The sequence below is a fragment of the Drosophila obscura genome, unplaced genomic scaffold (genome assembly GCF_018151105.1).
Source record: "Drosophila obscura isolate BZ-5 IFL unplaced genomic scaffold, ASM1815110v1 contig_17, whole genome shotgun sequence".
Lineage (NCBI taxonomy): Eukaryota > Metazoa > Arthropoda > Insecta > Diptera > Drosophilidae > Drosophila > Drosophila obscura.
Window position 1 is genome coordinate 3,220,625 of NW_024542757.1, and position 23,259 is coordinate 3,243,883.

The 23,259-nt window shown below is 48.1% G+C and overlaps 1 protein-coding gene across 1 annotated transcript; it reads left to right on the forward strand.

Annotated features, from left to right (window-relative positions):
* The first annotated feature begins 27 nt into the window (after positions 1-27).
* Positions 28-22,482, forward strand: LOC111080127 (protein slit). The gene is given in 22 exon segments (XM_022375583.2): positions 28-796; positions 5,448-5,519; positions 5,880-5,951; positions 6,396-6,467; positions 6,593-6,736; positions 7,604-7,839; positions 9,563-9,704; positions 9,795-9,938; positions 10,772-10,987; positions 12,185-12,342; positions 12,438-12,591; positions 12,708-12,926; positions 13,025-13,096; positions 14,647-15,015; positions 15,092-15,163; positions 16,056-16,199; positions 16,275-16,669; positions 16,672-17,676; positions 17,679-17,797; positions 17,861-18,020; positions 18,437-18,579; positions 18,671-22,482. Coding segments are annotated over 22 exon segments (4,548 nt in total). The 5' UTR covers positions 28-443; the 3' UTR covers positions 18,758-22,482.
* The last annotated feature ends 777 nt before the right edge of the window (positions 22,483-23,259 follow it).

Sequence of the window (23,259 nt, forward strand, 5' to 3'; positions counted from 1 at the left end):
CCGAGCGGAAAGGAAAGAGAGTGACACTCGTTACTCGTTACTCGTCGCTCGCTGCGTTCTGTTGATGTTTTTGCAGCCCATCACATCGTCATCTGCTTTCATTTCGGTCAAGAAGCGCGTTCGGGACGGCTGCACGTAAACGCACGAGAAAAATAATAAGTGAGCGCTGCCGGGAAGTGCGCGCGAGTGGGTAATCCGCCTCCGCCCCCAAAATAACCAAAGGGAGGAATACAGTGATACCATAATACAGTGAAGCGCGAGTGAGAGTGAAGTGGAAGTGGCCTGTGCCGTGTGCCCCCATCAATCCTTTCGTTCCGTTTCCGGGCAAATATTTACCCAATCCGATTGCGTGATTGGTGTTGACAAAGTGGCGTCCGCCCACGCATCCGACGGCGCTTTCAATTAGGAACAAAAGCTGCACGCTGCTTCTTAAATGTGCCACAATGGCACCGCCGTCCAGGACGACGACGAGGCTGCCATCACCATCAGCAACACCACCCGCTCCCTCACCATTCCGGATACTGCATCTGCTTTTGCTGCTGCTGCTGTTGGTCCTGCACCATGATGCCATCCGGCCAGTCGGCGCCGAGCCATACGCCATGGGCGGCTATGGCAGTGCCAGCGTCGCCAGCGGGGGCCTGGGCTCCGTGGGCATTCACATACCCGGGGGCGGTGTGGGCGTCATTACGGAGGCCCGCTGTCCGCGGGTCTGCTCCTGCAGCGGATTAACCGTCGACTGTTCACACCGCGGTCTCACCCAGATCCCCAGGAAGATCTCAGCAGATGTGGAAAGACTGTAAGTGCAACCTAATCGATAAATATCCTGTATAGCCTCTCCCCTCAGTGGTTACAGAAAATATGGAAGATATTAGACAAATATTTATGCCAAAAAATATGTGCAGAGAAGAGAACTTTCCATCAAAAAGATTTCTGTACGCAGACCTATCCAAATATTTGTGCAAATTTCATTCTGATTCATTTTCAAATATTCTTGCCATAAATTCAATGAAAAATTCACATTTTCCATCCACACAATCATTGGGAATGCCCAGAGAACAATCAGAAACACATTTCGCCTTCTCCCCGGAGAGGAAAACAAAGATTTCCGCTCAAACCAGACACAATCCCCAATCAATATCAATACCTTTCAAATCTGTTCAAAGACTTCCTTTTGGGCTGGGTCTGGGGCTAGACTAGACGACCCGACCCGACCAATGCGGCGTGACAAATGCCAAATGCTGTGAATGCTGCGAATGCTGAATACCCTTGCCGGGCCAATTGTTCAAATATTATGCACACTCTATTAAAATAATAAAGCCCCGGCGGCGGTCCAGACCAGACCAGACCAGACGCACGCACACGACCGATGATGGTCTGATTGTTCGGGGTTCCGGCCGGGATTGGTCTGGTTCTGAGTTCCGTTTTGTATTTATTTAAAAATCTACATAGTCAAACAACAACAACATAAACAGGAGCTGGGACAGAGAGAGAGACAGAGAGAGAGAAAGAGAGGGGTCAGGGGACAAACAAAGCCATGACCATGTCGTCGTGTCGATAACGAGAAAACAAACGAACGCAAAAGGTCCGATGCCAAGTGCCATTCCCCTCCCCTCCCCAAACAATTTTAAGGTCCAAGCGCCCGCACACTTTTTGAAATCAGAGTTTATATTCGTGTCTCTGTCACTGTCTCTCTATCTCCCTCTGGAGACTCTCCGCTGCTGTCTATCTCTCTCTCTCTCTGCCTCTGAGTTGCTCTTACATTAAATTGCCATTAAGTTTATTAATTGTCGCCGAAGGAGTCCCCCCCATAAGCGCATCAGGGGCACCGCCACAGCGACCAAACCATAATTGTTGCATGCCGCGTCGACTCAAATGCATTAAGCCAATCCCAATCGTTCGAGCCAGTCGTACATCTCTGCGTCTCGGTCTCCCTGTCCATTGCTCACAGTCGCCACATAAATTAACGCGCCGGCAATTAGCAAGTGTATGCAGAATGCCTTTCAACCTCTGCTGCTGCTGCCCCTCCCCTCTTGGCGGCCCAAAAGAGACCTCAAAAGCCATGCTGCTGTTGTCGTGGCTGCAGTTTTTCTACATAAATTAATAACAGATACTCGTATCAGCCGTAGCCATAGCCGAGCCGTAGCATTATAGCCCAGTTCAGTTATAAGCAGTCAAACAGGCAGCAGCGGCAGCGGCAGTGGCAGTGGCAGCCATCGTTGAATCGCTCTCGAGCGGCGCTCAGGGACACATTTGGTATTTATTTGTTATGTAGCCTTTTATTTTTTAATGCTGCCACACAGAAATAAACGAACAGAAACAGAAAACATATCAACATGCACGACATATTTGCATTTTAAAATAGCAATACTCTGAAACCCCAAAGCACGGGAATGGGAATGGGCATGGAATGGGAATGCACCACCAGCACAGCACAGCACAGGGTGCTTCAGGCTTCATCGCTTTGCAAGAGAAAGATGTCACATTTTGAGTGACATTCGTGGGGAGAGTGGAGGAGAGCGGGAGCGACTTGTGTGTCAGAGTGCAAAGAATGTGTCAGGCAGGAGACCTGAGAAGAGCTTAGAGAAAAGCTACAAAGCAGGAGAGCGCAAACGAAAAGTGGAGCCAAAAGGTGAGCAAATGATGGAGTGGTGGATGGAGGGCATTATGATTTCAATAGATTATAAATAATGGTCGGTGGAGAGGGAGATTTCATTGAAAGCTGTCAAAGGGAAACTTATAAGTAAAGTGAGTGAAATTCGATAAGGAATTTATTGAGAATTATTTCAGTTAGATTATGCTATACAACGGCACTAACAAAAGCCTCTACTCGAAGTTTGTTTAATTTGCAATAATTCCTTTTGGAATATTCAATGACTGCAGCTTGAGGCACCCTAATGCCGGACAGAACCAGAGCACACACACACACACACACACACATACCACAAATATTGAACAACTATTGGCCTGTCGATACACAGAGACAGACAGGGGATAGAATGAAAGCAAAAAAAAACAATGGAAAATGCAAACTGGGGCTCGGGCAAATTCTAGCACCCCTCGGCCCATGCCTCACCTATGGACAAGTCATTGGCATTTAATTACACAGAAAACGGAACTAGACTGAACCACCAACGAGTGAGTGAGGGAGAGAGGAAAGGAGGTGTGCAGATCTAAGCTCTGACAGGCAGCTCTGTCCCTATTCCTGTACCTATCCCTGCCCCTTTTACCTGTCCCTTTCCCTTTGGCTGTCACCCACACAGTTTACTCGATTGACACGACAGCATTTTTGCATATCTAATGTTCGGGAGAGGGGCAGTGGGGGGAAAGGGTCTGTCGGGGTCTCGTCTCTCCCTTTCACACCTGGGAACGACTAATTTATAGCAGCAGCTGCTTCCCCATTGCTTGTGCCTTCTATACCCTGATTGCAGTTGGGTATTGCTGATCACATCAGATGTTTGTTACGGCAGAGAAGGAAGAGTTGCGGATTCTGACATGAGGTAGGAATGTGCTGTGTGGTACATCATGTGTTGCTGAAGATGCTTTTCATTCTCATATGTATCCTCCTGCCATAGGCAACATGATTTTAAAAGGGTATCCAACGTTATTCTTTCTTTCTGGTTATTCTTTGAGCTGCTGCTGATGATGCTGCTCCTGCTCCTCTTGCTCTGGGCACACATCAAAGAGAGCCACAAAAGAGCAAAACCAAGATGGCACCTAATTGGGAAGGAAGGTTGGCCTGGTCTGGCCTGGCCTGGCTGGGGCAGCACTTGGGCGTCAGGCGGCTGGCAGCAAAAACCAACAAAATCAAAAGCCAACAACACAACCAAAAGCTTTCGTATCGGAGCGACCGAGCCCCACATAGGATTTAATGAAGCTAAATATCTAAATGCTTAATTATAAGCCAGAGAAAAACGGCAAAAATTATGCACAAGCCAACCAACAATGATTTAAACAAATTACACGTGAAAAAAGCAACACCACCGCCACAACCAGCACCCAGTGCCAGAAGCATTTGAAAAATGTTCAGCAATTAGGCAAAAGATAAAGACAAAGTGAGAGGAGATGAGACGGAGATTGAATGGGGCAAAGCTTTTGTTTTTTGTTTTCGTTTTTTGTTTTTTGTTTTTGTTTCACTTTTACAACAAAAGCAAAACCGATCGAAAATCGCACCGCATTGTTGGTGTAATCTGTTGGATCTAAGCGAGAGGAGATGATGCCCACAGATGTGGAGAGATATTAAGCTCATTAAAATGTGTGTGTCTGTGTTCCTGTGTGTGTGTGTGCGAGAGAGTAGAGCGCAAGAGAATACGGGCTTTGCCTCTTGCTCGAAGACTTCGTCTACACTGGCGAAAAAATTGTCTTCCAAAGATAGGTCTATCCTTGAAGATATATGTAAATCGGCGAACAGGAAGTGTTTTCGAAAGCCATTCTGGTTTCCGATTGTAAATTCTTCAGTAACCGCCATAAAGTTCTTATAATAAATTCGAAATTCTGCAATAACAATAGCTCTTAATAAACATTAGTGCCCAAGCCCTTAAGCCCTCTATAAGTCGATCCTTTTTGACTTAAAATCGATCATATTTCTCGAGAAGTAGTATAGTTTTCTCAGTGTACCACGTCTGGTGTTCGCGGTGCTGGGCTGGCAACTTGATGCGGGATTCATTAAGGCTTAAGCCTGAACAAAAAATATTTTACGTTTCGGGTCGCTGAAGGTCTTACTACCTGTTGGAGTTGGTCTCGCGGGTCTCCGTCTCGAACCTTGCTCAAAATAAGCAGCTGAGAGACGACGGACCGGACCTCTGTAGTTGTTGTAATCGTTGTTGTCTGTAGGTGGGTGGGGAGGGGACGGGGAGGGTGCCTGAGTCTGCGCATGTGCACACGGTTCGGTTCGGTTCAGTTCGGACTTCGGTTAAGATCGTTCAGAGACTGCACACTGTCCGGGGTGGGTTGCTCTTTTGTATCTCTTTTGGCTGCATTTCATTGTTATGACATCTACAGGTAACAAATTTTACCTCTGTTTCTCTTTCTGTCCCGTCTGTCTGTCTGTCTGTGCCACCAAAAACGAGTTCCAGGTTCTTCCTTCTTTGCGATCATCTGGCGGGGTTCCATGTTCAATGATTAAATATCATATTTTCCTTATCAGCCACAACAGGCAGCACGAAATCTTTCACTCTTTCACTCTTTGGGGGCAGCTGGAGCAGCTACACTCCCATTCCATCCACTGCACTCTGCTTGCCATATCTCAGATTCTTGTTTTTCCTCTTGTCTTACAAGCAATTAAAAAAAATTATCGCTCTGCCTTGAATGTGAATGAGTGTGTATGGGTATGGGGGGCTCCTTGGGTTACATCCTAAATACATACAAACATACATACATACATACATACAACTTGCAACATAATTAATGCCATTCCTTTAATCGTAATTTCTTTATCTATATTTTTGCAGCGATTTGCAGGGCAACAATTTGACCGTGATATACGAGACGGATTTCCAGCGGCTGACCAAGCTCCGAATGCTGTGAGTATGCGCCCGAGGAGTGCTTCATAAAGTGGCAGCATTAGTGTCAAGGAATGTTTGATAGGGGCAATGCCAGCTGCAAGATGGATGCACATAGACGGGCCCAATCAATTGCAAGATTCAAGATTAATTCTGTCGGCAACTAAAGAAATTCTACAAAAATCTGTGAAAATGTCAGAAGAACTGAACACTGAGATTTTCGACAGGTTTCGCTATCGAATAACGTTCAGCCATCTATTAAAGGCAGTAACCCAACTTATTTATATGGACATAAATTCCGCCGCAACTCTAAATCATTCTCTAAGCTTTAAATGAATTATATGATTAACATTTTATTCTTTATTTTTCTATATTCATCAGGCAACTGACCGACAATCAAATCCACACGATTGAGAGGAATTCCTTCCAAGATTTGGTCTCTTTGGAGCGACTGTGAGTACATGGTGGCATCACATCTATAATTTCACTTTCCTTTTCTCCTGATGCTAGTAGCTGCATGAAGAATTTGTTCAACAAATTTAATACTAACCCATCTTTTGAAGCTCTTTTTATTGGATTCTAACACGAGTACAATTCGTATTTAGATGATATACTACATACAGTAGTTCTAGCTAGCTTGATGCGAGATTTTCTTTCGAATTTGTTAATATTTTGTGTATCTGATTCCCGTTTTCGTTCTCTGTTTTATTTTATTGCATATCTCTACCGTTTTTTGACTACTCTCTACTTTCGTTACCGTTTCGTTTTGCGTGCCTAATATGCTCGTCTCCAAACACCAAAACCAAATCGAAAACAAAATCAAAACACCAAAAACCCCAAACAACAACAACAAAACAACCAACACTCTAATCAAATCAAATATAAAAAATCAATCAGACGCCTAAACAACAATCGACTAAAGGCAATTCCTGAAAACTTTGTGACAAGTTCAGCGAATCTTTTGCGATTGTAAGTACTCGTTAAATCGAATCAAAGTAGCCGATAGTAGTCGAATACTTGTAGCCATCAGCAACGATGTGCACTATGGATAGAACGATACTAACTTTGCTGTACCCCTCCCCAACCCCCCTTAGGGACATCTCGCACAATGTCATCGCGACGGTGGGCAGGCGTGTCTTCAAGGGAGCCCAGTCGCTGCGTAGCCTCCAGCTGGACAACAATCAGATCACCTGTCTGGACGAGCATGCCTTCAAGGGTCTCGTGGAGCTGGAAATACTGTGAGTATTTGCTAAAAATAGAGGTCCCCAAGCTAAAGCAGAGGCAGGCACCGCTTCCCGAATTGGCAAATCCATCAATGAATCTCAGTGTGCGGGAATGAGCGGAGTAATTAATCAACGAATTAGTGCCCTCTGTTAATCAATCAATTTGGGAATTAGTCAATGAATTAAAAATCAATCGGTTAATGTTGGGCTGCCTAAATTACATAATAAATGGTTTAGCTTTTGCGGCGAGAGATAAACTAATCGAAGCCCCCCCCAAATGGTGGCCATATATCAAACGTATTCGAAGGGGAAACAGTGGAACCCAAAATTATGTATCGATTTGTTTGGAGTGAAAGAATGCAAATTGAATGAATGATGAAATAAAACAAGATGAAACATTTTGGGCAAAAAGGGGATATATATTTGAGTAATCCAAACGCTAACACGGTAAATATTTGGTAAAGGAATTCTAAATGGCTATTAGCTGTAGAGAACTAAAGGACTCTAGAAATTATTTAATTTAAAAAGAAACAGTTAACAATGTTGCATTTTGGAAGAGCGGAATAGAACAATAAATTTACTGCCTTGCCAAGCACTGCCCTGCCCTGCCTTCAATCGAAGAGTAAACCCCAACGGGGAAACGGATGGTAAATTTTTAATTAAATTTCGATCAGCATTCGATCTCGCTGCTGTGTTGTGGGCCCATCCCATGCCATGCCTGAAAGAGAAAACATAACTAGCCAAAAAGATGCGGCCCAGCTGATAAAGTCAACTGCATCTTTTCTCTCTCGCCCTTTTAACCAACTATCTTTCTGTCTGTATCTTTCATATATGTGTATTGTATGTATTTATGTGTATATTTATATGTATCCTCTGTTTCAGCACGCTGAACAACAATAATTTGACCGCACTGCCTCATAATGCCTTCGGCGGACTGGGCAGATTGAGGGCGCTACGACTGTCGGACAATCCGTTTGCCTGCGATTGCCATTTGTCCTGGCTGTCGCGCTACCTACGCAGCGCCCCACGGCTGGCCCCCTACACCCGATGCCAGTCCCCCTCGCAGCTGAAGGGCCAAAACGTGGCGGACCTGCACGACCAGGAGTTCAAATGTTCAGGTATGTTATACGACGAGTATATGGTATGGTGTTTGTGTGTGTGTGTGTGTGCAACATGTTGTTGCCATCCACTGCACTCTGCTCTCTGCACTCCCAAAAGGCGCTACCAAAAATAGACAAAAACATTTCAGCTACGTTCGGCCCCGTTTCCATGCCTCTCCATGTGGATGTTGTATACGCCAAATTAATTAGTTTTATATGCCAAAGCAGCCATCGAACGATGGTAAACACAAAGCATTATAAATCATAAGCAGTCATATGGGCACACCCCCGCTTCAAACGCCCACAACCCACAACCACCAACAGCAGCAGCAACAGCAGCAGTGGTAGCAGCAGCAGGGACAGGGGCAGCAATACGAGAGGCTGTTGAATTACTTTCTGTAGATCGCAGCTTTAAATACCCTTCAAACCATAGTATCCATGAGAGCTAGAGGATAAAAGTGGGTCCCAAATTAATGGAACTTATCAGAATAAGCTGAGATTTGACTGCTGGAATTTCAATGTTTTACTTTGGCATTATTTTCTGATAAATATTCTAAAAACCAAGGAAATATTTGGCAAACAAATTCTTTCTCTTTCTTCAAATCATACAACCCCTCTCTGGATAGAGAGTATAACCAGAATCACTTGGTGGTTTTGGTGGCTTCATCGCATCGTCTCTCTGGCTTACAGCTCAGCGCTCATCGACTCGACGTCGTGTGTTTGCCAAAACGTTTAACGCCGTTGAAATCATCTTCTGTATGTGTTTTTGGCTTCTTTTTCTTAACCGAAAGATGCTGAGATGCAGATGCTCGAACCGAGGCTGAAGCTGAGGCTGCAACGGCAACTGCAACTGCGGCTGCGGGCCAAGTGCCAAGCCAAGGCGCTGAGCCAAGTGAATGGGAAATTGGCCACAATCGAGGCACAGAGCGTACTAAGCGCTCAATGAAGCGGAAAATGTGCCCCATCCCCCGTCCCCATCACCATCCCCATACCGAATACCAAACGAAACGAGTTTTCTTTCCTCAATCTCCTTTCTGTCGAATCGTTGGGGTTAGAGTATTTTGGTGGTTGCTCTTTTTGGGCAGCCTGTGAAATTGATATACCAATGCGGGGACATGATATGGATATGGATATTGGATATGGAGATGAGATTGAATATCCCTGTGCTGCTGACCCGTGTCATGAGATACTACTTATGCCATAATAATGGTACATCATTTGATGGAACGTCTCAAGATTGGGTAACATTCCGAGAAGAGCTAACCAGAAATGAAAACAAATTTGTAGATATTTAAAGGATATCGAATATATATTCCTTCCATTGAGAATGTCTCTGGAGAGACTCTTGCAGGAAAGAGCATCCCAGATGCCAACTGCCTCCATCGCGTGACTTGATTCCTTTCCTTGTTTGACTTTCGTTTTGTATGAAATGCTATGGAATTATGTGGGTAAACATTTATGACCAGCGGCTGGCCATAGTTGCACCTCCCCCTAGCCCCCACCGGCCACCAGCCACCAACCATTAATCCATATCCACAGCCCCTCTTCTACGGCGAGTACGAGTACATAGCGTGCTGTGCAGTAGCATTGATAATTACGGAGCGGGAGAGGGAGATGCCTCGTTGCGCGGCGGCAGACTCCACTCCATCTCCTCTGCCGTCTTGAAGTTCAAATTAAATTTGCAAAATAAGTAAATCTCATTTTATGCCTTTTTTTTTTCTTCTTTCTCTACATCCATCAGGTCTGACGGAGCATGCCCCGATGGAATGCGGAGTGGAGAACAGCTGTCCACACCCATGCCGCTGTGCGGATGGTATCGTTGATTGCCGTGAGAAGAGCCTGACCAGTGTGCCCGTCACGCTACCGGACGACACCACGGAACTGTAAGTGCACCTCGGAATCCGAATCCGAATCTCTGGAATCTCTCTTCAATCTTTTTTGCATGCAAATCTCTCTTTGCTCTCCACTTGCAGACGCCTGGAGCAGAACTTCATTACGGAACTGCCACCGAAATCGTTCTCCAGCTTTCGACGCCTGCGACGCATTGATTTGTCCAACAACAACATCTCGAGGATAGCCCATGATGCACTCAGCGGCCTAAAGCAGTTAACCACACTGTAAGTACGGATAATGCCAGCCCACAGAACTGGGTACGGTGTGCGTTTCAGGTTTCAGGTGCTCTGTGGTCTCGGCCTGTCTGGTGTGATGTGTGCAACAAGTAGCCATCACACACAACAAAATGTGCACTCACCTGAGGCTAAACTGAACTCAAAATGGCACTGAACAGGCACTGTGTGTGGTGTGTGGTGTGTGGAGTGTGGTGTGACAGGCGGGGCTCTGGGCCTGGCCAGAAGCGAGCTAATCGGGCCCACGCTAAGAGCTGCCCGCAAGGCATCAGCTTACCTGGCCAACAGCTCTCCCTCTATCCTACTGCTTCCTTCATGGGGAGCCCTCATAGAGAGGAGTGCGTGACACGAGCCTAATGGGAGGACATCCTTTGCTCTTGTTGGACTGCTCGAACTTGAGCTTGGAATTTGTGTCCTTAAATATCCAATCACGTACTCCAATTGGAGTATACAATTTCTCTGAGAAATTGTCTTGTCTCTCACCTTCATTCAGGGTTCTATTTGCCCACGTGTCACGCCTGCCACGCCCATCACTAGTCGGTTAAGCCAAAAACCAGTTGCCGCCCGCAATGGCAACCACAGCCAACATCCACACGAACAAAAACAAAAAGGGAGACGAAAGCAGAGAAGAATGACGGCAACAACAGCCTTAACCACTTTGTCTTGCCAGCCCAGTATTTTTGTGATTTCTTGCACATTCTTTTTTCAACATTTGTCGTGTGTTTTATTTGTGTTTCTTTTCATGTTTGCTGCTGCTGCTGTCGCTGCTCCACCTATGGCTTGAATGCTGCTGCTCCTCCTGCTCCTCATGCGCCCCCAAACAGCGTGCTGTACGGCAATAAAATAAAGGACTTACCCTCGGGCGTTTTCAAAGGACTCGGCTCGCTGCAGCTGCTGCTGCTGAACGCCAACGAGATCTCGTGCATACGCAAGGACGCCTTCCGCGACCTCCACAGCCTCAGCCTGCTCTCCCTGTACGACAACAACATACAGTCGCTGGCTAATGGCACATTCGACGCCATGAAGAGCATCAAAACGGTGTAAGTACATGGAACGAGACTCGTCCTGCTCCTCCTGCCCCTGCTGCTGCTCCTGCTGCTCCCACCACTTGAATGGAATGGATGCCTCCCCCAAAAACATACTGAAAGCTTAAACATGCCCATGCCTTCGTGCATGCCACGGCCCATCTTGAATGGAGCATCAGGCACTTTGGTGTTAAACCTCTGAAGTGCATTTAGTAGTTGCCTTTGACTTGGCCCTCGTCTCGTCGTTGCCTCATCGTTGCCTCGTCTGCGCGTTGACATTTGTTTAGCGGCAAACAAGCAGCAGCTTCCCAGCCTCCTTCTACTCCTTCTGCGTTCGTTCCGGGACTCCCCTCGTTGAACCGTGAAGCCTTTGGGCCGGCCTTAACAACGAACAAAAGACGAGAAAAAGCTGAGAAGAATTCTGTTTTGGCATCGATAAATGTACGCGGCTCCAGAGGATGCGACTCTAAGTGCGCGACGGGACCAGGATTTGTATGCTTGAGTGGGTTAAGCATTTTTCCAGGGTTGTCAGCTCTCCTGTCAGCTTCTGTTAGCCCATAAACCATTAGCTGGGCTGAAACCGATCAGATCTTTAAATGGAATATCACTTTAAGCTGCTTACTTACGAACCGTATAGTTAATGAGGCAGGAGATTTTTTTGAAACCAAAATTGAATTCATTTTGATTTGAGATTCACCCACCATGAGATTTTCAGTCTAGAGTTCACTTCTGTTGGTGGTTGCAGGGTATGGAAAAGTTGATCAATATGAAACCTATCAATGTTCTGCCTCTGTTTGACTGGGAATACATTTCAAACGAAATAAACGAGAGGAAAATGCACTTACAAGACTGCAATATGCCGAGAAGTTGGCAACCCTGTCGGGAATTGCTTTTAAATAGTTTCAAAACAACAAAAACAACAACCACCCCACCCACGGAATGGAAAAAAGGGGCTAGGGGACGGCTGGGTAGTGGAACAACAACGGAAATGTCGTAGCCACAAGGCTGGTGCACTTTTAAGACGTCTCAAGCCTCCTCCGCCTTCCGTTACCCTTTGCAACATCTTACTCTGTGGATCCCTACAGAACGCCATTCCATTCCATTCAGTCGAATGCTCAATGCTACTTTCTTTTGCTTACTTTCTTTCCATTTTCACACACAAAAACATATACACCTACACCTACACATACACATACATATATATGTATACAGACATCTGGCCAAGAATCCTTTCATTTGCGACTGCAATCTCCGCTGGCTGGCCGACTATTTGCACAAAAATCCCATAGAGACAAGTGGAGCACGCTGCGAGTCACCCAAGCGGATGCATCGTCGTCGCATTGAATCTCTGCGCGAGGAGAAATTTAAATGTAAGTAAAATCCTGTGCACAGGATAGCACCTCCCCCGTGCCCGTTTAAGCCAGCCCCACCCCATAAACCCCACACCACTGAAACTATTCTACAGGCTCCTGGGATGAATTGCGAATGAAGCTGTCCGGCGAGTGTCGAATGGACTCGGACTGCCCGGCCATGTGCCACTGCGAGGGCACCACCGTAGACTGTGCGGGCCGTGGACTGAAGGAAATACCACGTGACATACCCCTGCACACCACTGAGCTGTAAGTCCTGTTCCGGATGCTGCATACCACTGCACCGCACCGCACAGCACTGCCCTGTTGTCTGCCCCTCCTTGTCCCGATTGCGAGTTAAGCTGATACATTATTCGATTTTGCAGTTTGCTCAACGATAACGAACTGGGACGCATCAATTCCGATGGCCTCTTTGGGCGGCTGCCGCATCTGGTGAAGCTGGAGCTGAAGCGCAACCAGCTGACGGGCATCGAGCCGAATGCCTTCGAGGGGGCATCCCACATCCAGGACCTGCAGCTGGGCGAGAACAAGATTAAGGAAATCTCCAACAAGATGTTTCTCGGCCTCCATCAGCTCAAGACCCTGTAAGACCCGACCCCACACTGAACAGTGAACAGTGAAAGAGAATGTCTGAGCAATACGTTATACATATTATGTTCCCTCTGTTCCCCTCTCGTTGCAGCAATCTGTACGACAATCAGATCTCCTGCGTTATGCCTGGCTCCTTTGAGCATCTCAACTCACTGACGTCACTGTAAGTTGCCTGATTACTGCTCCTTCCAGATGCCTATGCCTCTGCCTCTGCTGGCTATGCATAATAATTAGAACTGTGCCGAGTGCTCCTTCTCCTCCTCCTCCTCCTCCTCCTCGTGCATGTTCGTGGAGCACTTTAATAGATAAATGATTTAGCTTAAGCATTAATTGCCTTTTCTGTGCACAAAATTGGGTTAATGGTTTTGATTGTTCTCCCGTTGAACTCTGCGTCTGATGTGGTGGCCGCTGGTGGCTGCTTCCAAATCAGTTTTACTTCGGGGCTCGCCATCGAAAGCACAGCAAACTATATTGTATATAATTCAATTGAACTCCAATTTATAGCGGGTCCATGTGTGTGCCTGCTGCGATAACAGATCCATTCCACTGGCTCCTCTTTCGTTGCCTGCCCTCGCCCCCCTTTTCACTTGAAATCAACCCCCAAGTGGTTGATGGAAACAGAGAGAAAGGGCACACACACGCACATGAAGCACCCTGCCGCCTGCTGACTGCCTTCGATGATTTAATTAATTAAAATTGAGTTCAATGAAGAGAGCTGCTGCCTCGTCTCCCAGTAAAAGTATCTGTGCCTGTGTGTGTGTGTGTGTGTCTGTGTGGCTACAGTATCTAGTGTGTGTGTGGGTGCTCTGTAAATTATTGTAAAATTCATTTAACTAGCTAATAAATAGCAGCAATGAAATTCATTAAGTGCTCTGCACCACATGCACCCATCCTCCCACCTTCGAAGGTGTTTTTGTGTGTGAAAGGAGCCACACACTTACACACGCACTCTCTCTCTCTCTCTCTCTCACACATTTTCTGACTCTATTGTAATACTAATGGCATGACAAAGCTGAATTGCTTATTGAATTAGTCTGGACTCCGGTTGTAGCTCTGGAATTGCCAATGTAATTTGCGCCCCATTGTTCCTATGTGCCCGAGCACCACCCAGCCGCTTGTCCCACTCAACAAATTGTCTCTACCAGCCCGCCACCCCCCCCACCAACACCACCCATAATTAAAGGGCCTGTGCAGAGTGTCCGAGATAAAGAGGGGCATCTGCAACACATCTGCTCCACGGGCATTAATAGGAGAAAGGAATTTTTGTTTATCGAATGAGAGCACACAAAGGGCTCTGATTTACAGAATCGAATATATATACGTACTATATCCACAGTCCAGTGGCAAAACCCGAATATCCCCAATGTCCAGTGCAAAAAGGACAACAGGAACAACAGAAATCACAAACAAAAAATTGTCCCACAGCCCTAATTGAATTGGGCTGTTTTTTTTACACATTGATATTAATTTATTGTACATTTGTGTACCCAATATTCATAGGAGTAAAAGGGTATATTGGGTTCGAAATCTGGGAGATAAATGAGATAATTATTGCAGCCATTCCCATGCACAAATCTCCTTCTTTTTAGAAGTAAGCACTCCAATTGTAATTTCCAATTGATTATCTGATTAGTAGGGTATCATCCCATAGACGGAATACTAAGCAATACAATTGTGTACTTACTTCTTTTGTTTGTGATGTGTGTTTTGCAGGAACCTTGCCTCGAATCCATTCAATTGCAATTGTCATTTGGCCTGGTTCGCCGAGTGGCTGCGTAAAAAGTCGCTGAACGGCGGAGCGGCACGTTGTGCGGCCCCATCGAAGGTACGTGATGTGCAAATCAAGGATCTGCCACACAACGAATTCAAATGCAGCAGCGAGAACAGCGAGGGCTGCCTGGGCGATGGCTATTGTCCGCCCTCGTGCACCTGCACCGGCACTGTGGTCCGCTGCTCACGCAATCAATTGAAGGAGATTCCGCGCGGCATTCCCGCCGAGACATCCGAACTCTATCTGGAGTCCAATGAAATCGAGCAGATCCACTACGAGCGCATTCGACATCTCCGCGCCCTCACCAGACTGTAAGTATCGGAGCAGGGGGGACAGGCCACACCCTGACACTAATTCTCTACTTCTTTTCTCTGTGCCCCTCTACAGCGATCTCAGCAACAACCAGATCACCATACTCTCCAATTACACCTTCGCCAATCTGACCAAACTATCCACGCTGTAAGTATGGGCGGGCACTCCGCTGGGATACTGTCCATGGCCATCCATGTCTAATGGCTTTTTAATTGCTCCTGCACCGCAACGGAAAGCCACAAAAAAAATAGTAGTGGTACCTGAGAGCACACCACAAAATAAAAGCAACACAAATCGAAGGCAAGGCTCAAGAGGGCTTGACACAATTCTGCGCCAATTGCATCGTTTGTCGATGCCCAAGTCTTGGGCATGGGCATGGGCCTGGGCCAGGGCATGAGCCTGTGGTCTGTCCGCTGTCCGCTGTCCGGGAGGGACCCGGCCAAGGCGCAGGCACGAAATTCATTCCGAAACGTAAAGTCGAAATCGTGACTCGTGCTTAAGCATTAGTCGTCAGCGCTTTGGCTTTGGCTTTTTGCTGTGGCGTCAGCGTCATCGTCGCGTCGATGCTATTGCCTTCCGCACAGTGGGCTGCAATGGAAATGTTTGTGGTGGAAATATAGTTATAGGAAATATAGCAAGCAAGCAGAGCAGGGAATATACATAAATATAGGAAATAGTTTCCAAGAACTAAGCTTGCTTTGGATATCGGATGTAATTAGGCAGACATTTCCCTGAGGCATTGAATGTCCATTCGGTTTTAGTTTTATCGGGGACATATTGCCCACATCGTCCCACTGTGCCGCCTGTACATTGTGTGCTCTATCCACAATCAAAGTTTAGCCGTTATTTCTGCTTGGTGATGTTTTTTGCTGTTGTTGTTGTCCGATTGCGAATAGAAAACGTTTTGCAATTACTTTCATTTCTTCATCAATTGTGTCTTTCTCTCTGTGACTGTGTGACTGTCTGTGCCTGAGTGTGTGTGTGTTTGTGGCTAATGCAATTTGTAAACGTTTCCCGATTCGCCCTTTTTTCTTGGCAGCATCATCTCGTACAACAAGCTGCAGTGTCTGCAGCGGCATGCGTTGTCTGGCCTCAATAACCTGCGCGTGCTCTCGCTGCACGGCAATCGCATCTCGATGCTGCCGGAGGGCTCCTTCGAGGATCTCAAGTCATTGACACACATGTGAGTACTCTCTGGAATGTTTCCGCCCTGGCCGACTGCTCACCAAAGGAACTTCTTCCGCTTTCTCTCTGCCAGAGCCCTGGGCAGCAATCCGCTGTACTGCGACTGCCACCTCAAGTGGTTCTCGGACTGGATCAAGCTGGACTACGTGGAGCCGGGCATTGCGCGCTGTGCGGAGCCCGAGCAGATGAAGGACAAGCTGATCCTGTCGACGCCCTCGTCCAACTTTGTGTGCCGCGGTCGGGTGCGCAACGACATCCTGGCCAAGTGCAACGCCTGCTTCGACCAGCCCTGCCAGAACAAGGCGCAGTGCGTGGCCCTGCCCCAGCGGGAGTACCAGTGCCTCTGCCAGCCGGGCTACCACGGCAGGCACTGCGAGTTCATGATCGACGCCTGCTACGGCAACCCGTGCCGCAACAACGCCACCTGCACGGTGCTCGAGGAGGGGCGCTTCAGCTGCCAGTGTGCCCCCGGTACTCGGGCGCCCGCTGCGAGACGAACATCGATGACTGCCTGGGCGAGACCAAGTGCCAGAACAATGCCACCTGCGTGGACGGCGTGGAGTCGTACCGCTGCGAGTGCCAGCCAGGGTTCAGCGGCGAGTTCTGCGACACCAAGATCCAGTTCTGCAGCCCGGAGTTCAATCCGTGCGCCAACGGGGCCAAGTGCGTGGACCACTTCACGCACTACAGCTGCGACTGCCAGGCGGGCTTCCACGGCACCAACTGCACGGACAACATCGACGACTGCCAGAACCACATGTGCCAGAACGGCGGCACCTGCATCGACGGCATCAACGACTATGTGTGCAAGTGCCCCGACGACTTCACCGGCAAGTACTGCGAGGGCCACAACATGATCTCCATGATGTACCCGCAGACGTCGCCCTGCCAGAACCACGAGTGCAAGCACGGCGTCTGCTTCCAGCCGAATCCCGTCGGCTCCGACTACCTGTGCAAGTGCCATCCGGGCTACACGGGCAAGTGGTGCGAGTACCTCACCAGCATCAGCTTCGTGCACAACAACTCGTTCGTGGAGCTGGAGCCGCTCCGCACCAGGCCGGAGGCCAATGTGACCATCGTCTTCAGCAGCGCGGAACAGAACGGCATACTCATGTACGACGGACAGGACGCCCACCTGGCGGTGGAACTGTTCAATGGACGCATTCGCGTGAGCTACGACGTGGGCAACTATCCCGTGTCCACCATGTACAGCTTCGAGATGGTGGCCGATGGGAAGTACCATGCCGTCGAGCTGCTGGCAATCAAGAAGAACTTTACGCTGCGCGTGGACCGCGGCCTGGCACGCTCCATCATCAACGAGGGCTCCAACGACTACCTGAAACTGATGACGCCCATGTTCCTGGGCGGCCTGCCCTCGGAGCCCGCACAGCAGGCCTACAAGAACTGGCAGATCCGCAATCTCACCAGCTTCAAGGGCTGCATGAAGGAGGTGTGGATCAACCACAAGCTGGTTGACTTGGCAATGCCCAGCGCCAGCAGAAGATCACGCCGGGCTGTGCACTGCTCGAGGGTGAGCCCGCCGAGGAGGAGGACGACGAGCAGGACTTCATGGACGAGACGCCTCACATAAAAGAGGTGAGAGTGGAGCAATTCAACATCTGCATTTATGTTTACTTATGCTGCGTATTTTGTGTGCAGGAACCCGTGGATCCCTGCTTGGAGAACAAGTGCCGACGTGGCAGCCGCTGTGTGGCGAATGCCAATGCCCGGGACGGCTACCAGTGCAAGTGCAAGCACGGCCAACGCGGACGCTACTGCGATCAAGGTGAGGGCAACACAGAGCCCCCAACAATCACCGGTACATAAATACATCTATCATGCTTATCTCTCACACCAAGTCTGGGCGGGGGTAAACGAGAGGAGGAGGAGCAAAGCGCGAAATAGGGTCACTGCATGAAGAATGTACCCGCTTCCGAGTGGCACCATCTCTCCTTCGTACTTATTGGTACATCCCATGGAACCCTCTTTCGCTTGAAGTTTGCACTCCTCCACCTCTGTTGCTTGACTGCCACGCACATCACCTCATCACACACAACACACACACACAAACAGACACATGCCACACGACGCTCATTTTGCTCACATGGATGATGCCACATCTTCTGAAGGGGCTGATAGATGGGTGGGCAGGAGAAGGGTAGCTGCTGCTACTGCTGCTGCCTTTTAATGAGCCTCTTGACTAATTACACTTTGTTGATTCTTGGTATTTTGCAGCAGCATCCACGTGCCGCAAGGAGCAGGTGCGAGAGTACTACACGGAGAACGACTGCCGCTCCCGGCAGCCGCTGAAGTACGCCAAGTGCGTGGGAGGCTGCGGCAATCAGTGCTGTGCGGCCAAGATTGTGAGGCGCCGCAAGGTGAGTGCACACATGAATGGATAGATAGATGGATGGATGTTTGATTAATGGTAACTTTTCCCTCCCCCACCCCCTCCTTTCTGTTCGATAGGTGCGCATGGTGTGCAGCAACAACCGCAAGTACATCAAGAACTTGGATATTGTCCGCAAGTGCGGATGCACCAAGAAATGCTACTGACTGAAAGATGCGACTACCCAATTGCTCGAACGGAGCAATAGCAGCTTAGATGTTAGTTTAGGAACAGGTTTAAATTTAACTTATAGTAGTAGTAGTAATAGTACCGATAGTCTTAGCTTTAGCCCTAGGGATACCACGAAACTGGGGGCCGAGAGTGTTGAGAAGAGAGAGCAGGCGGAGGCGGAGGCGGAGGCTGAAGCAGAGGAAGCGGCTGTGGGCCATGCTGATGCGGGGGATAGCGAGGACTATCCCACGGAGCAGACAGATCGCATGCAGGCAGATCTCTACGATGATGCAGACGACGACGATGATGATGATGATGATGACGATGGTCTGGACGATGATGATGATTTTCCAGGTGAAGATGGAGAGGATGAGCGGGAGCGGGAGCCCGAGTCGCTGCCCGACCCCAAGGGTCTGGTGGGCGTCAAGGATGAAGAGGAGGATATGGGCTATGACGAGGACGATGAGAGAATAGCCCTCGAGCGTCCTCGCACAGTCAGGCCACGGGCGGACGAAGAGCAGTTTGTCAATGAAGAGGGCAGTGGATTCGGTCTCAACGGCTTCCAGTCGCGTTTCCGGCCAAGCAGCAGCAGTGGCAGCAGTGGCAGTGCCAGCTACCGCCAAAATCAGCTAGAGAACATCCGCAAGAAGCTGCTGACGGAGAGCCAGTCCGCTGCGGCGGTGGCGGTGGCCGTGGCCGTGCCGAGCACTGCGATCGATCTGCGCGAGAGCAGTGGCCATTTTGCTAACGATGATGAGGATGGCGAGGATAACGATGACGGCGTTGATGACGAGTTCGCCGACACAGGCGACGGTGCTGGCTTCTTTGGTGCTGGCTCGCAGCAGCAGCAGCAGCATCAGCAGCGGAAGAGTGGCAGCCACTACTACCGCAAGAACGGCAACGATGCCATCAAGATCATCTCGACGCCGCTGGGCAAGGTGAGCATCGTCTACCAGCAGACGGATAAGGATCAGGAGCAGGACAAGGACCAGCAGCAGAAGCAGCAGCAGCAGCAACAGAAGAAGCCAGCGCTCACCGACTTCGATGCCTTGTCGCCCGACCCAGAGAGCAGTCATCGTTTTCCGTCGCCACATCCGAAGATTACGCCCGTTCTAACACCCGATGGCAAGGTGGCTCTGCTCTACCGCGGAGACTCGGAGAGCTCCAAGTACGAGCCCATACGCAATCTGACCCACAAGTTCGCCGGCACGCCGTCGAAGGAGCCCTCGAGGACCACCCTGGACAGCGCAGCCGACGACTCCTCCTCCTCGGACGATTCCGTGTACACGGACAGCGAGGACAGCGAGGACCATGGGGATGGCAAGTCGGAGGCCGCTGCGGCCACCACGCCAAAGCCGGTCCAGCCAGAGATTATGGAGCCTCCGGCAAATGTCCAGCCTGGCGGATCCTTCATCATTCGGCCCACCTCCGACTCGCTGCTGCCGATGATCAACCGGCCGCTGTCCGAGGTGCTGGGCATCAAGAAGAACCAGTTCCAGGAGACGCGAGTGCGCGACCAGTTGCCCACTCTGCCGACGGAGGCGACGCCCCGCTCCCTGTTGGCCCAGCCAGGCGGAGCTGGCGGCGAAACGTCGCGCCACTTCCTCACCAAGGTGAATCTGGCCGAGTACCCCACCTCCGGGCGGACGCTGCAGCAGCCGCTGCTTCCGTTCAACCGCGACTTCGACTTCAGCAGGGATAACACCATGCTGGACGAGCGGTCCCGCATTCGTGAGCTGGAGAGGCAGCGCGAACGGGAGCGGGAGCACAACGAGGCTACCAGCAAGGGCGGCGGTGGGGCCACGGAGGCACACACGATAGCCAACGAGCAGCTGCTGTCCAAGACGGAGGTCATCAATCTGGCCATTGTGCCGCAGTTCGACGAGGATATGGAGCAGCTGCAGCGCCTGCACGAGAACGGAGGCGGCGGCCGGCGACACCACAGGGCGCGCCACCGCCACAAGCAGACGGAGGAGGAGCTGTCCGGCATCCATTGCGTCATGCAGGTCATGATGGGCATTGCGGCCGTCTCGACGGTCTTCGGGATGCTGGGCACCTTCTTCAAGCAGCGCATTCTCGATCAGCTGCGGATGATGCACTGGTAGTACAACAAAGGGTGTTCGATGTTCGGTGTCGAATGCCCCCATCACCCCGTCCCCCCCATTACCTACGCAACCTCCCTGTCATCGTTATCGTCATCGTCATCGCCATCGTCATCGTCATCGTTGTCGTTGTCCTTTGCCACTCAATCGACTTCCGCTACTACTAGGATACGAGGCATTCTCCTTCTACTACTACTACTACTGCTCCTTCAGCATATGTATACTCACAGATATATATACTCGAACCATATGCCATATATACACGTGCCCCTATATATATATACATATATACATCAGCTAATCACATAATCTACATACATACACATATGGAGCAGCGGCATCAATTTGCTTTCTTCCCCTTCCGCTTCTTCTTTTTTATGCGAGTATCTACTATGTAATCCTTCGGCGATGTATCCAGCGATTCCAGCATGGAACTTCCCATGCTTATCGGTTGCTGGCATATCCTCGCCACATACATACCTACATATATTCTATATATATTGATATATAAATTTACTAGTGCAAGCTACCCAGGCGATGTGCATAATAACTGAATAACTAACGCGATTATATGGCGATCTAACGATCCGGATATCCAGTCTATGTATGTATGTAAATGAAACGCAACTGTAGCCCCTGCCATGTCCATGTCCAAGTCCAAGTCCATGTCCGTTTCCGCTTCCGTTTCAGATAGAAATTTACTTACCTTCCCCCCGCCAATTCATTTCGAAAGGTAAATTCTCTTTCTTTCGCACAATTTAGTATGTGCTTCCTACCCCCCAACCCCGTAAAATCCAAACCAAACCTTTACGAGCTTTAAGCAAGTCATTGCATGTGCCACGCCCCTGCCTGCGCCCATCTGAAACATTCCCCTTCCGCCAAGTCATCAGATCCTCCCCCTCCAAATCGAATACACACTGAAATTGGATGTAGTACAGAACAGATTCCTCTTGTAGATAGAAAACGAAACAGTTGTTGAAAGATAGCCAGAGATGGCAAATCGAATGATAAAGCGATCAATGATAAAACTTAACGAAACAAACAAAGGAAAACACCGTAAAATCGCACACAAGCACACACACACAATTAGAAAATGCAACCAACGGTCGTTTTAAACGCACCATGCAAACAAAAACAAAAACAGTCTCAAAGAAACGAGTAGGCAAACGATAATAAGTGCATGTAAACGGAACCTTCTTAAGTTTAAGTTGCTCAAATGAAATTAAATGAAAGTATTTTGATAGAACAGAACGAACAACCAGGAAACAAAGAATCGAATGAGAGAATCGAAAAGAAATGAAAATGAAAACGTAACGAAACGAAACAACAAATTGCCCCCAAAAAACGTGTAACGAATTTCAAGCAAATTGTTGCAGAGTGTTTTGTCCTAGAATTAGACATAATTAATAATTATCGTAACTAAACTAAACTAAACCTGTGTGCAAACGAAGCGTAACTAATATTACAATTAACATAAACAAATATCCTAAACATAATTCGGATAACAACATCTAAGCTGGGTAGTCGCATGTAAATCTCTAACAATTAACAACCTAAGTTAGCCCTAAAGAACGAAACAAAAAATCGAATTGCATTTAAAGAAACCTATAAATATATATACATACATATATATATATATATTGATATAATAATAATAATTTATACTAATCTATCTATATGCTTATATGTATGCTGTATGTATGTATGACTCTATATGTATATGTAAAATGTTTTTGACTATTTTTCACTATTTATATCCATATATATTATATATGCGTATATACTACGATACATGATTATGTGTAATAGCCCCTTTTGGTCATTTTAGTTATCTTTTATATATATTTAATACCTGTCTTTTAATCTGTATCTGTGCTGTATTGTATGTATTATTTTTATGAATTATTCACGTATAATTATGCACACTGCACTAATTATACGCATACGATATGTATAACCTATTGACAAATATATATATACATACATATATATTATGTGTAATAGCTGTTGCTAAACCAAGTTTAAATATCAGTTCTTATTATTTACCCTTATCTGACCGCCGCCTTTCGCCGGTTCGCAGCCGAAACTAAGAATTCAGATATCTCGGACTGGCAATGGTGCAAAATCAGCAAATATGGCTTTTATTTCTGTGTGTAATATTTATTTCGTAATAAAAGTGACAAGCGAAAATGTTCCAAACGCAACGGTCTTTTAATACACCCAAATCAAACAGTATGTATAGAACTAATTAATTCTGGCCACTCAAATTATAGCGGACTTGCGTAAAATATATTGACATACTGGATCCTCCCGATACTGGACAAGCCCCAATGTTTTGGCTGAGCACGCTCGGAAATATTCTCCCGATTACGCGAATATTTTCTCCAGTCATATAT